The sequence below is a fragment of the Pyxicephalus adspersus genome, chromosome 1, assembly GCF_032062135.1.
Source record: "Pyxicephalus adspersus chromosome 1, UCB_Pads_2.0, whole genome shotgun sequence".
Taxonomy (NCBI): Eukaryota; Metazoa; Chordata; class Amphibia; order Anura; family Pyxicephalidae; genus Pyxicephalus; species Pyxicephalus adspersus.
The window spans coordinates 166,111,896-166,126,719 of NC_092858.1; the positions used below are offsets into that span (position 1 = coordinate 166,111,896).

A 14,824-nucleotide genomic window follows, 5' to 3' on the forward strand; every position below is an offset into this window, starting at 1 on the left:
TATATATATATATTACATGCCACTTACAGTTATATTACATGTTTCACTATTTTCTTTTTTTTTTTTTTAACAGATTTTTGTTTTTTTTTAAATGTAATAATTATTGGACATATTTTGGTGAGTTATGCCTAAGAATTATAGCCTACAATGTAAAATAAATTTGCATACAAAAAAGGAATTAGAACGCTAGGGGGTTCGAAGCTTTTGTATAGTCAAAGCATTTTAAAAAGGATAGGGTTTGCTCAGCATGGCCGAAACATGAATTCACTTAAAGAATGTTATTCAAAGAATTGGCTCAAGGCATTTGAAAACTATGTTAGTATTTACATTTGGTATTGGAAACTAACAGCATGTTAGTCTTCAGAATGTATAGTTGCTCCAAAATTGTTAACAAGGACCTTTACTGTGTGACCTTAAAAGAAAGGCAGGCAGAGAGCAAAGACCTAATCACCATGATTACCTGTGGTCTACTTTCCCCAATATTGCCTTTCCATTCTGCACTGTCTCTATGTACAGGCAGCCATCTTTGTAGAGTGCTTTTCTTCTTCATGGCAGCTCTGCACTACAATGAGTAATGATCTAAAGACTGAAGGTGGAGTAATACCCAACATCAGCAGGAAAAGTTCAAAAAGCAAAGATCGATAGAATGGGTGAAGCAGAAACTAAGAGATCCTTGCACTGCAGTTCCTCAGCTACAGGTTCCTCTCCAGCACGGAGAACAGTCATTAACATAGCAGTGACATCACATAATCTGATGAGATCAGAGACAGCAGTGCTTTCTATGATCCCACACTGCAGATATCCTAGGATAAGGCTACAGTCACATTAGTGCCAAGGCAGAGAAATGCCGTGCTAATATTTCATAAGATATTCAAGACAAAGTACAGTTTTAGGATACTAGTTTGGCACAAATAACACTTTTAGATGTTCCTTATATCCCTATATCCTTATGCCAGCTAACATTTTTTATAAATGTTTATATATATATATATATATATATATATATTTATTTATTTTTATTTTTTTTACTTTTTTTGCGTTTAAGTCAGCTTTAACTTTAACCTCACCCTCTGCTATTATAATATCCAGATTCACAATTACATTTAATCCTGTTTGGTGTTCTCTCTGCAGTTCGGGCCTCTTTCCGCTGCTTTTTCATGCAGCCATGTCTGTGAAGCCCATTCTTCTGGGTCTATATGAAACTTATTTCCTGCCTCTTCAGAGGTCATTGCTGCCCAGTCTCCAGGCATTCATCACTGGACTGCTCCCGGGCTTGGAAGAAGGGTCAGAAATTTATGACAGGTAAGAACAGTGCATCTATTTATTTTCTTGTCTATTGTATTAATATTATAGTGATATTTTTATTAATGCAGTATTTATATAGAGCCAACATATTACGCAGTGCTATACAAAGTCCATAGTCATATCACTTGCTGTCCCTCAATGGGGCTCACAATCTAATGTCCCTACCATAGTCATATATCAATAATACAGTCTAAGGTCAATTTTAGGGGGAAGCCAATTAACCAAACTGCATGTATATATTGGAGCTGGAGACAAGTAGCACTCAGCATTCCATAGTTCACATGTACACATCTGTATCAAATACAGAGGCTGTCATTGTTGATCTCTTGGAAATGCTAGTTGCTTGGCTGTCTCTGTCTTTCTGAGTCACTGACCAGGAACAAGCTGGAATAGAAAGAGCAAAGTCAGACATTTCAGAAAATATTGAGGCCACTGGACCAGAATGACAGTGAAATAACCAGCATTTTCGGAAAGGAGTCTCATTTGCAGTACAGGTTTCTTCAAAAGCATCACATGGTTTTTGCTTGCTCAGAACACACAGCTATGGAAGCTAAAACAGGCGCATATGTTGATGTTTAAAGTCAGCAAAGGTTATACAACCCTAAAGGCTAAATATACATGCGTTTTTTTTTAACTAGTAAACACAAGTTTAAGGTGCTTCTCTTTCAAGAGGCTTTCTAAGTTTGAAATAAAGCCATAGGTCCTCCAGGGCTCATACTAGGTCCCTGTACTAACAGCATTCTAAGACTGTATGCTGAGCTGTGTTTGCAGCAGGAAGGAAAATGCTAGTAGGTAGAAAAATAATGTTTATTGCAGAAGAGACAAAATCCTTTTTGCAATAAAAGCCTACCTGCTTGCAATTATAAAGTCTTTAGTTCTGCTTTAACAAGCAAGCATTTCGTACTTATTTGAAAAACTCAGGTAAATGCTTTCCAAGGGATCTTGTTAAGATAAAAATATGGAAGCTGCCACTGACAAATTGTTTTTTAATGTTCTTGATATAGGACAAACCCAGCTTCAACATAATTCTATTCTGTAAAGCTTGAGGTTAAAATACAAATAGGTCAAATACATAAAAGAATTACATAAAAGAATTATATTACCAGAGCCTAATGACATACAAAGTAGTAAAGCAAAGTTATTCCATGTGAGGTCCTTCACCCTTATTCTGGGTCATAATCAGAAGTCTAAACAGATGTACACAAATTTTTTGCACAAATACAAATTGTATACTTTTTATATTTACAACAGGTCCAACATAGCAACAACTGAATTGAACCCCCTCCAAAAAAAAAAAACAATGGATTGGCTTCTGAATTCTTTTCCAGATCAGTTTACATTTTGGCACCTTTGCTGCCCCAGGCCCTAGGTTTTATTCTCGCCCAGCATGTTTGCGTGGGTTACCTCCAAGTACTCCGGTTTCCTCTCTCATTCCAAAAACATGCAGTAAGGTTAATTGGCTTCCCCCTAAAAAAATTGCCTTAGACTGTGATAAGAACATATGACTATGGTAGGGACATTATATTGTGAGTCCCTTTGAGGGACAGCTAGTGACATGACTATCAACTTTGTACAGCGCTGTGTAACATGTAATATAAATTCTGTGTAATAATAATAATAAATGTACTAGACCTTTGAATATCCAGGGCTGCTGGGAGTGCAAGGAAGGGTATGGCCTGTTTATGTACCTATCCTTAAAACGCTTGATTATCATTGTTGGAAATGGTCTTTCACAATCATTTCCAGTGACAAACTGCTGAAAGATGAATGTTCTGTTCTTTGGAGAGGGGAGGTTGAAGAATAAGCGAATGGCACCCCGCTGCACTCTCCTCCCTTCACTTCCATTGCCATTGTTCATCTTCTGTCTTTCATATATCTGTCTTACCATTCATGGACGACTGCTGTACACATGTCAGATTCTCCTCCGAGAGAAGCCCAACAACTTGTATCGACCGAGAATCATCTGGCTTGTAGCTTTAGTTTGTCTAGTTTGGGTGAAAGTTTCTGACAAAGACTTTTGAATAGTGCTGTATATAACATAAGTTATGCTTTATCGTGTGTGTTCTCTCTGTTTCTCAGGACTGATGTGTTGCTTCAGAAACTTTCCATGGTGGTCGGTCAGGAAGTATTCTACAGCTCTCTGTGGGGCAGCGTCTTGGTCAGCAGCTCCATCCGCCTCCCCGCTTCCCTCTTTGTGGTCAGTCACATCAACAGAGATTTATCGGGCAAATCTCAAAGCTACATGTTGGGAAATGACAAGCAGCTGGCTGTGAGTATGCCTGGTCATGTGACATCATGCACAAAACTAACTGAATAGGTTAGTTCATCCCAAAAAAGAAAAATCTAGTACTTCAGGGTATTTAGAATGTTCTCTTCTCAACTTACTTCTAGAATACAGTTCTGAGGCCTGAGTAGCTAAATGGCAGTCCTGAATACTGTCATTTGGGAAAGGAAAAGGACATTATCTGTGTGCACTATACACTATACCTTGACCCAAAAGTTGACTGGCACCTGAGGAATGCAGCTGTGAAAAAGTATCTGCATGGCCTTTGAATCACACATAAAATTCCAATTTGCTGTTTGACTTAGCTCTACTATTTCTCAAAAATGTCAACTTGTGGTTAGGCGTGAGACATCTCCGGAGAATTGCTTGATCTCATATGTTGCCACCTAAATCTGCCTGAGTATACAGAACAGCATAACATATAGCAGGGCCTTCTAGATGTCTACATGCCATTTTTATTTGCATACCCAGGAGCTGGTAGATTTCATGAAGCATTTGATTGGACAGAAATTTCGACCCTTTACCCTGTTTAATCTTTGTACCTCTGTCTTTTTGGCTACGTTTTTAGCCTCTGACAAACTAAGTAAATCTAGGAGGCCAAATACAATTTTTTTTTCACTGTTGCAGTTTGAGATTGAATACCCATTTTTTAGCATAACCCCTTATCTTGACTGGCTTTCTGTAAACCTTTTCTTCTGCCAAACAGCAAAATACTCTGATAAAATACATGGGAACTGTTTACCAGCCAACAGATTTGTATTTCTGCCCAAACAATATTTAGATTTTATAGCTGTCACACAGCACAGCCCTGTCTGGCAGGGCAAAAGACTCCTTGTTTAAGTTCAGTAACATTTACAGGTCTGTCCATTGCACTGCAGCACAATTTAATGCCTACTTTTTTCTACTAATCCAGAAAACTATGGGCACAACTAGGTATTGAAGTTTTATTATTATTATTAATAATAATATTACTAGGTATTGCACTAGATCTAGGTATGGCTGAGTGTTCATTTGCAAGCTGCAGACTTGTGAATCAGCAGTGACAATGATGACAAACTACATCTCCCTGAAATATTTTTTATTTCACTCTAGTGCAATCCAGTACAGCCTTCATAGGAACAGCAGCTCTGCTTTTTCTTCAGGAATTCCTTTTTCTTCAGGAATTCCTTTCTCAATAGGTGGAATTTTCTGGTAGGGTCAACAAGTACTTTGCAAGTACTAAGAGGAAAATGTTAGTTAAGATGTCCTTTTTAAATGCTGAACTACATTTTTCTAGGAGGCTATTGTTCTGCCTTTAAAGTGCACCAAATCCAATTGCAAACCTAGATATATTAAATGAGTTGTTGCATGTTGAGTGTTGCCTTTGTAAAGCTGTAGGTTGGACCCATTAGGTCTTTCATAATACAGGCTACCTGGCGAAAAATTCAATGGGGACCAGTTACCAGATCAATACCTCCGCACAATGAGAGAGAGCTGCAGTCTTTATTACAAATAACTCCTGCACAGAGGCAACAGTTTTAAATAGTATTTGTTTAACCCAGAGTCCAGTTTTTTATGTTGGTTTGATCATTTTCTTCATTCACAATCTAGTACCTTGAGGCATCACTTAAACCTGTGTTACTTATGTTAATAAGTTCTTCTGTAAACTAGCTAACACATGCGTGTACTCAGACATTAACATGTGTTCTCCTGTTTTATCTAGATGAAATCTCTATGCATCTCTGTAATGGATTCAAATGTTCTTGTGCAGAGGAACACCTTGGAAATTCTACTTTTCTTCTTTCCCTTCCATACATACATGGTAAGAAAAAAAGAATCAGGGCTCCAGGGAGACACAAGGTATGATGGATTGTCTGCCAGCCTTCACCCTCATAAAACCACCCACTCATTTTTGTTCTGCCGTACAAAATCAGCATTTTCTTAGATTCTGATCTAGGTGTTGGTTAATTGCTTAAAGCTGCCAAACAAGCAGATTTCCCCAAAGATAGAAAAGAGCTTTCCAAATATGTTATTTAATGTGTGATGATGGATTTGGATAAAAAAAAAAAATTGTTTAACATATAATTTTCCCCTACAACATATTTTGTAATTAAAAGTCAGTCCACCCAGCTTCTTGTTTGTCTGTGAGGTTTTACTCTCTTTAGTATAAAATAAATACAAATCCAATAAGAATGGTGGGTACCCCTCAACAACAGATGTGCAGACCCAGGAATACAAAACAGATCTTTCTGCAAAAATCCCTGGTCCGTTTGCCTTGGCTGCTCAAGCACCTTGTCCTAGCACTGCTGCTGGATGGTTTTTTTCTCCAACCACCAATTCTGAAATATCAATATTGGGTAAAGTGACCATTAGATTACAAAAATCAGAAATAAACAATTGGCTAGTTGTGCAGTGTGTCTTCGTCTGAGTTTGGATTCCATTAATCACCATAGTATTGTGTTCTGTGAGCATACAGTTGTACTAAGAATTATGGCCATTAGGCCTTGAACAGATTGTCCAGTTTTTACTTTCAAACCAATAAAACCATATGCTTTGAAGTAAACATAACCAACCAATCATAAAAAGCATTTTAAAGTCCTCGTATAGAAGTGGAGTAATCAGGCATTATTATTACACAGTATTTATATAGCGCCGACATATTAAGAAGCGATGTACAAAGTCCGTAGTTATTTTGCTAGCTGTCCCTCAAAGGCGCTCACAATCTAATGTCCCTGCCATAGTCATATGTTTTTATTACAGTCTAAGGTCAGTGTTGGGGCGTAGCCAATTAATCTAACTGCATGTTTTTTGAATTTGGGAGAAAACTGGAGGAAACCCACGTAAACACGGGAAGAACCTGCAAACTCCATGCTGATCGTGTCCTTGCCGAGATTTGAACCTGGTGCTGCAAAGACCAGAGTTCTAACCACTGAGCCACTGTGCAGACCACATATTCTTCTCAATATTTCTGCTATCACTAAGGAGGACTCAGCTTTGTTGTGTGCAACTGCAGTGGTTAACCCTTGGGCCCAGACTGTTCCAAATCTCAATACCCAACTTTGATAAACAAACACTGGACACCTGGTGCTTTCTACTGTGGAGTAATATCTTAGAAGGCATAGACAGCAGATTAGCATCCACTTACCAAAACACATACTGTGCACATGGAGCTCTGTTCCTACTAGTCTACTGTACATGCCTTCTAAGAAAATAACTGGGTTAACGTGTAAGCCATTTTTTTAGGACTTCAGAACTGATTGATTAGCAATGGGAAACAATTGGACTGAAAAGGAAGGGCAAAAGATGGCTTTTTTAAGCAAACTTAAACTGATAAAACAATAACAATTTATCAGTATTTGCTAGGCACCTCACCTATTCCAGTTTCCACCAACTACAAATTATAAGGTTCGAGAATTTTTGGGCCCCTTTGTTTTCTTCGTGGTACTACACGTTTTGAAAAATTCTTCCGGCACTAGCAATAATCAATATTTTAATACCCAATTTCCTAACCAATTTCCCAACCTTTCATTTCCGAACGCTAAAAACTTCAAAAACAAACTTCATAATTGAAATCAACACACAAAAACACTAGAACTGAGATACCGAAAGCTCTTATAATTAAGGATTACCGCATTCAATAATTTGGATTATTATTCCACGCAGCCAGCCATCAATTTTACACTCAAGTACCAGTGTCTTCAATGCATATCTGATTTATCAATTACCAACCAGTGTGAGTCTATATATATCCTCAGAGGCAAGCATTTAGAACATTGGAACCACAGTAAATCGATATGTAAAGTGGGCTTCATGACTTATTATAATGAGCCCATAAAACAATGTTTATGTTATATGATAATGTTGAAATTTTGGAGGTAGACGTTTTTTCTTATTAAATTAGTATTGTTTTATCAGTTTAAGTTTGCTGAAAAAAGCAGTCTTTTGCCTTGGACTAGTGATTTAAGCACAAATTTGGAAGTAGAACTACTTATCTGTTCTAGGCCTTACTTTTATATGCCAGTAGAGATCGTAGTTTATCAAACCGTGCTTTAGCTATGCAGGAATCCCAACGACACTTTATTATTATTATTATTATTTCATGAAAAACAGTGTAACGCTTTTGGAACAGAAATCTAGACATCAGTGTAACGCCCAGGTGGTTAATGTTGTAAATGCTGACATGAAACAGAATGTTTATTTATGGTAATAGATACATTCAGGGTTAAGCTATCTACACACAAAACCTCTTCTTGTGGTGCTGTGCATACTTTTGTGGCTATCATTGTAAAATAAAATAAAACCTAATACAGTAATACAGATCAGTTATTAAACAAGTGAATGGTTCATACATTCATTAAGTTGGAAGGATTGATTTAAATAAATCATATTAAGGAAAGTACCATTGAGAGTAAATTGCATAGTGTATGCCTAGCAATACACTTGGTGCTTTTCTTTGACTGGTCAGCCAGGTGCCCGTGTTCACTATAAGCAGTTCTAGTGTCATTATTTCATCACTGTCGGCTTTGGGCATTCACTGCTGTAAAAGTGATTTCTGCCCGTGTGAGCCATTGCTAACAACCACATCACCTTATAATATAAGCCCTGTTTTATTAAAGATCCCCAAGGCTGGATAGCCAACACTTTCCACAGTGAAGCTGGGTGATCCAGCAAACCTGGAATGGATCTAGTCCAGGATTGAAAACATTTGCCAACTGATAGCAAATGATTAAGAAATCCACCATTTGAGTTTGCACTGTATTAGTAGCAGCAGTAGTGGGGTATTTCTAGAGCATGGTGATATTCTGTATCTGGCATAGTATTTTGGTCATTTTGGTTATGTCGTGGGTTACATCCTGGCTATATGGATTGGAAAAAAGGCTATATTGTAGACCTGTTATAAGATAATATATCATTTATTTCTCAATTGTAGGATCAGATATTAAAGGTGGTATAGTAGCTCCAGAGTTAAAGGCCTCAGTCGGGGAAGAAGAATACGTCTCCTGCTTTTTCTCCAAATACTCCAAAGACTTGCTGGTCCAGGTAAGGGTGACATTGTAAACTTATTTGGCATTCTAGTATGGTATAATGTGGGTTATACACTTTACAATAAACTAAGTGAATAGAATAAAAACTTTACATTCTGTGATTTTTTTTTTTCATTTCTACAATCGTCTGGTATGCCACCATGCAAAAACATGGCAGCAAGATCTCTCTCCAAAGCCACTTTATAGCATGTTTGTCTGAAGTCTCATGTGATGTCAGAGAATAAAGGAACATGACCTACTTTGTTTCATGTGCGCTATAAACTAAAACATGGCACATTCCTTTTACAAGGATGCAGATCATATTGCAGAGCATAAAATGGTTCTTACCCCCTCAGTATTTAGGTATATAAAAATAAACCTGAATTACATAGTGTAGCTAGCCTGCCCCCTTAACCCTAGCTATCCCTAGTGGCAAGTGTCTACCTATTTTAGGGTTGTGTCACCACATCGGCCTGGGACTACAGAGCTCAGAGAGTGACACTGCCATCAGATTGTTGGTGACACTCTAGTAATAAAGAAGACCCAATGCAGAGAGAAGTGAAAAAACAAAAATCTAATGACTGACATGAGTCCCTCTGTATTTAGGGTATACAGGTAGTCCCGTTAAGGACATCCAACATACAGACTACTCCTAGATACGAACGGAGCTTCCCTGCTCCCTCATGTGCAGGATGGAGGCTTGATGGGGTGGGGGTTAGCAGTTAGCATGTCTTGCAGAAGAAATCTTTTGCTGTTCTGCAACATCTTGTAACTTTTTAATTACCAAGACAAACTCTGCAGCTGTTTCTTTTCGCATATCAAAGCACAGCTTGTTCCAAAAATTAATGTCTAGGCTCCATAAAGGATTTTATACAGTAACTGACACCATGCTGCCTGATGATTTGTTCTGATGTGCGTCACTCAAAATATTATTTTTTCTATATATTGATTGTGCTAACCACGCCATCGCCGTTCTCTTATAAATATTCACATTTTGCTCAGTGCTGAATTCCTATCAATCAGCTAAATACACACTTTTAGTAAATGTGGCACTGGTTTCTCTGATGATAGATTTGCAGTCATTTTTTTTTTATATGGCCAGCTATGCCAGATCCTCAACTGTAGCAGCACCATCATGGTAAAGAGCTGACCCCTGGCCTTTGGACTGGACACAGAGGGAGCAGAAACACCTATCTCTGCACACTTTATTCTCCTATAATCCTCCTTGTTACCTACACTGTGGCATGACTGGCTGAGAATGGTTAGTGCTCCTCTCTCTCCCAGTCTTAGTCTTATGTTGTGCAGGGGATTACAGGAGGCTGCTATCAAGACATATACATGTATTGCATATATGTACATTCTGCTCTGTATGGTATCTAGCAAGCATAATCATATAGTAACTTCTTATGTTTCCATTTCTGAGATATCCCAAACAGAATCTCCAATTACTGATGCAATGACAGAATCAAATCAGTTATCCTATTCTCTAATTCTGCATTACCCAGAATACGCACTAACTGTAAAGCATAGATTGAAATTAGTGAGGTCATCACTATGGCTATGTGGAAGGGAATATAAATATGAGGGGAGTGAGAGTCAGATCTCTTTTTAATGAGCGTGCAAGATATGCAGACCTGGGCACCATGGCATGGAGTTCTTCCATCAAGCCATTGAAAGATTTAAAGCAGCAACATTTAGTTTAGATATCCAGGATCCACTGAAAAGTGAAATATTCATGATTTGCTTTTAATGATTCATTCATGTGCTGTATTGTTGTTGATGTAATTTTCTATTTTTTCATCAGGTCCCCCTGTGGTAGGAGATTTGTTCTTGGAAGTGATCAGAGCCTTTTATGCGTACTGCCGAGATGCTCTGGGGACAGACATAAAACTGAGCTATGCCCAGAATGGCAGCCAGCTCATAAGGTATTAATAGCAATGCAGGGAAAAGCCACGATCAGAATGAATCAGATATTTTCTCTAATATTCATGTGTTTTAGCTTCATTTCTTTTTCAGCAGTACATTAGCAGAAAAACAAGCAACACACATCCCTGAATGACCACCATAGTGATCGCAGACTAACAGTATAGTTTATGATAAGGCAACACAGTGTAGAGTTTAAAGCTGAACTCTATCCAGGAAGAAAAACTTATTATTGATTACCCAGCCAGGCATTCTATAGCTAGTACATTTACCCTAATCTTTAAACCGATGACAGCCAAATCCTCCAATCATTTGGCAGTGTCCACATCCCATCCTGATGATGTCTGTACTGCGCATTAGGTTCCCACGTAGTCACTTATACACTTATTGTATATACTCCTGTACTGATATGGATGCAGGTGTAATGGTATCTACATGAGGGGTGGCAAAGCCCATTATCCACATGGAGACTGGCATAGTGTGTGGCATCATTTGACCAGTCATCTTTGCTGGATAAAAAATTACCGAACTATGGAATAAGATATATTGTGCTTATTAGAAACCTGGACTAGTAATACATTTTTTCTGTTTTTCCTACCTGGAGTTCAGTTTTGAATCCACACTATAGCCTTGCAGCTCTGAGTCCTTGACCCAGATCCAACCCAGTACACTATAGCGCTCAGCTCACTAAGTTGCACTAGTTATTTAATCTCACACTCCTCTTTAGTAATAAAACATTGAATTCACACATATATACCTCAGGGGAATGTATTTTGTGCATGGAATAGCTACACCTTTAACTGCTTTTTTTATCTAATAACATTCATTGTTATCATTTTTTGTTACTTAATGAACCCTTTGCTGGACCAGATCCATTCCAGGTTTGCTGAATCACCCAACTTCACTGATGAAAGTGTATCCTCTACAGCCTTGGAGAGCTTTAATAAATCAAGCCCATTATTATAAGTGCACAATTTTCCAAAATGTCCTGCTATTCTGTAGTATTACCAGCATCCATCACTGATATAAAGGTTTTCAACATAACTGCTGTATTTCTCTCCCCTTTTGAGCCTTGCTAGAATTGTGAGGATTAGAGATGTTCAGGAGCTGGGAGGTAAGGGTTAAACATATTTAGTCAGGTAGACAAGGAAGGATGTGCAAGTGAAATGTTAATGAAAATACACTGAACATTAAAGTTAAATGTATTTCTTTGTCATTCCCTACCATTTACTTGTTACCATGACAGCACTCAATAAAAGGAGAATAGACATTATTGTGATCACTTTGTCTTTCAGTGCAATTAAAGAAAACAAGAATGCTTCGGAAATAGTGAAGACAGTCAATCTCCTCATCACATCTCTCAGCACAGACTTCCTGTGGGATTATATGACTGTATGCTTCGAGCAGAGCTTTAGGTACATCCACCATTATACAAATCTGCATGGAATTAGTAAAGAGAATAGGATCGATACATTGGATATATATGTAGAATATTAGTATACGTTGGGTGGTTACATAGGAAATTTGGATGGTATTAGTAAAGGGACTATTGCATTGAAGAGTATTAGTATAGGTAATGGTATTAGTACAGGATGGGGGTCATTACATAGGAGACATCTGTAGGGTTTTAGTTCATAGTAGGGATCATGACATATATATGGGAGATCTTCAGGGTGTTATTACAGGGCATGATAATTACCTATGATAAATTTGTAGGGTAATAATACAAGGCAGCGGGCATTATAGAGGAGAAATCTCAAAGGTATTATTGCAGGGTGGGAGAGTCATTACATAGGAGATGTATAGGGTATTGGTTCAGAGTGGGATCATTACATATGAGAGAAATCTGCAGGGTGTTAGTACAGTGTATAGTCATAACATAGGAGACATCTGTAGGGGAATAATACAGGATGGGTTCAGTATATAGGAATCACCTGAAGAATATTAGTAGAGTTGAAGATCATTACATAGGAGACATGTGTGGGGTACTAGTTCAGTGTTGAGTCATTACATACGAGAGGAAACTGCAGGGAATTAGTACGGGGTATAGACATTACCTATGATATATCAGTAAATGGTCTGCACAGTATTACTACAGGGTGGGATAGTCATTACCTACATCCATAGGGTAATAATACAGGATGAGTTCAGTATATTGGAATCATCTGAAGTATATTAGTAGAGGCGAATGTCATTACTAAGGGTAATAGCAGGGTGATTATATAGGTGACAATTCTGTAGTGTATACATAAAAGGTGGGGGTACAATACAATACAATACAAGTGATGTGTAGGTTATTAGTACTGGGTGTGATCTTTACCTATGCAACGAATAATATTTATCTGCCATGTTTTTTGCAGAAAAAATGTTGATTCCACCGATAGTAGATACGTGGGCCGACCTCCATGTGTGTCTGAAATCTGCACTCTGCTGGTCTTTTTGTTGGATGTTATTCCCCTGGTAAGGAAGCCATGAAACCATAACCCTAAATATATTTAGCTTTTATCTGTTGCAAAACACGATGTGTCTGTTTTTCTCTGAGATGCATATTTTCACAGCTAAATTTCTAATGTGTTTCAGCAAGTTTTTAGTAAAATCTTAAACTGAACCTGATGTAGAAGCTGTGCCTGAAAAAGCCAGGCAACGGGCAAAGGAATAGTTACCAGTATTGCCTGTGGTCTCCCTGTGGCTGATTCCCCATTTCTGACCTACTATGTCTATTTCTGAACTGTGTCTCTACATGGAAGGTGACCATGTTTATAGAGGCAGGGATATTAGTCTGTCCAGTGCAGGGAGAAACTCCGCACCCCTTCTTTCTGCCCTGGCTCTGTTCAGATTTGCAGTTCCTTTATGTGGCCTTTAGAGAATTTAACACTTGAACATTTTCTTATTTCCTGACTAAGACAGAAATGAACATTTTCAACCACTGTCTGCCCTCTGCCAGGAGGTGCTTGCACTGCTTATCCAGAACACTTGGAGACTGCTGGTCTCCTCTGAAAACACAGTTCCCATGAGTGTCTTTTAATGTATTGTCACTTACCTGCAGTAAATGTATTGATAACAATGTCTATGCATACTTGGTCCAGGTAAGTGTCTCCAAAGTTAGCAAGTCAGCATGACATCAGACAGATAACATTTTCATAAGATCATCAATAACAGTGGCTTTATTTGTTTGCAACAGGTTTTCATTAAAAGCTATGTGTTGACAAACTGATTTGGAGATTGACTGAAATGTCACATTTATTACATTTTATTAATTGAATATAAAATATTTTCGTAGTGCAGTTGTTCTTTATTAGATATTTGGGGGGAAGCCAATTAGGTAAATTGGCTTCCCCCAAAATCTTACCTTAGACTGTGTTAATGACATATGACTATGGTAGGGACATTAGATTGTGAGCCCTGTTTTAAGCAGGAGCAGCTAGTGACATGACTATGGACTTTGTAAAGCACTGCGTAATATGTTGGTGCTAAATAAACAATGTGTAATAATAATAATTACAAACAATTTTTGTTCCCTTTTTTTCTGTAAAGTGAACATGGCGCAGTATAAAACTGACATCTGTTATCCTTCCTCCTTTCAGGAACTGTATTCTGAAGTGCAGACACAATACTTGCCACAGATGCTTAGTTACATGGCTCAGTCCCTCTCTGAAAACATGGACAGTCTCAGCCTTCCAGAGCTGACGCAGGCTCTGAAGACTTGCTTCAAGGTGCTCAGCAAAGTACAGATGCCCCCCGCTTACCTGGATATGGAGTCTATGAGTCCGGATACTGTAAGCTGCTACTATATATCCTAAACATGAGCTCTGCTTAGAACAGTTTTTACCCCAAAAGGAACTACTGAAATATTTCCAGGTCTTGTAAAACCCCTGCTAAAACCAATGCATTTGGTGTTGAAAAATTCCCCTTGCAAAAATAGTCATTTGGAAGATTTTTTTTTCTTACACTGGTGGCCTGAATTCCACTTCCATTTACAGTTTTAGCTCAAAAACTGAAAAGCTCAAAAAAAATGTAGGCACCAGCAGAAAAAAAAGGTAAACATCCACATCTCTTGGAACCACTGGCAACCTTGGGAAAAACCATGAGGTTCCACAAAACCCTGAGACACAACCTGCCCACTGCCCTGTTATCCATATGGGGTCCATGGCTCAGAGCAGTGCGCCCTCCCAGCTGGGTCTGGAGAACCCCAGGGGTTCCACCAAACATATGAGCTTCGGAATGGCTTCATTAGAACACTTCAACCATCAACATTTATCAGCTAATGTGACATCACCAAACATTTACTGCAGGCTTATCATTCTGGTGC

General features: G+C 38.3%; 1 protein-coding gene across 1 annotated transcript in view; it reads left to right on the forward strand.

Annotated features, from left to right (window-relative positions):
* The window catches only part of DOP1B (DOP1 leucine zipper like protein B), a 72,760-nt gene that overhangs the window by 25,266 nt on the left and 32,670 nt on the right, over positions 1-14,824 (forward strand). Inside the window, exons 4-12 of the mRNA XM_072420419.1 lie at positions 1,132-1,302; positions 3,385-3,574; positions 5,292-5,507; positions 7,232-7,352; positions 8,499-8,608; positions 10,387-10,517; positions 11,811-11,930; positions 12,876-12,975; positions 14,100-14,291. Of these exons, the coding sequence (XP_072276520.1) occupies positions 1,132-1,302; positions 3,385-3,574; positions 5,292-5,507; positions 7,232-7,352; positions 8,499-8,608; positions 10,387-10,517; positions 11,811-11,930; positions 12,876-12,975; positions 14,100-14,291 (1,351 nt within the window). The remainder of the gene's footprint in view (positions 1-1,131; positions 1,303-3,384; positions 3,575-5,291; positions 5,508-7,231; positions 7,353-8,498; positions 8,609-10,386; positions 10,518-11,810; positions 11,931-12,875; positions 12,976-14,099; positions 14,292-14,824) is intronic.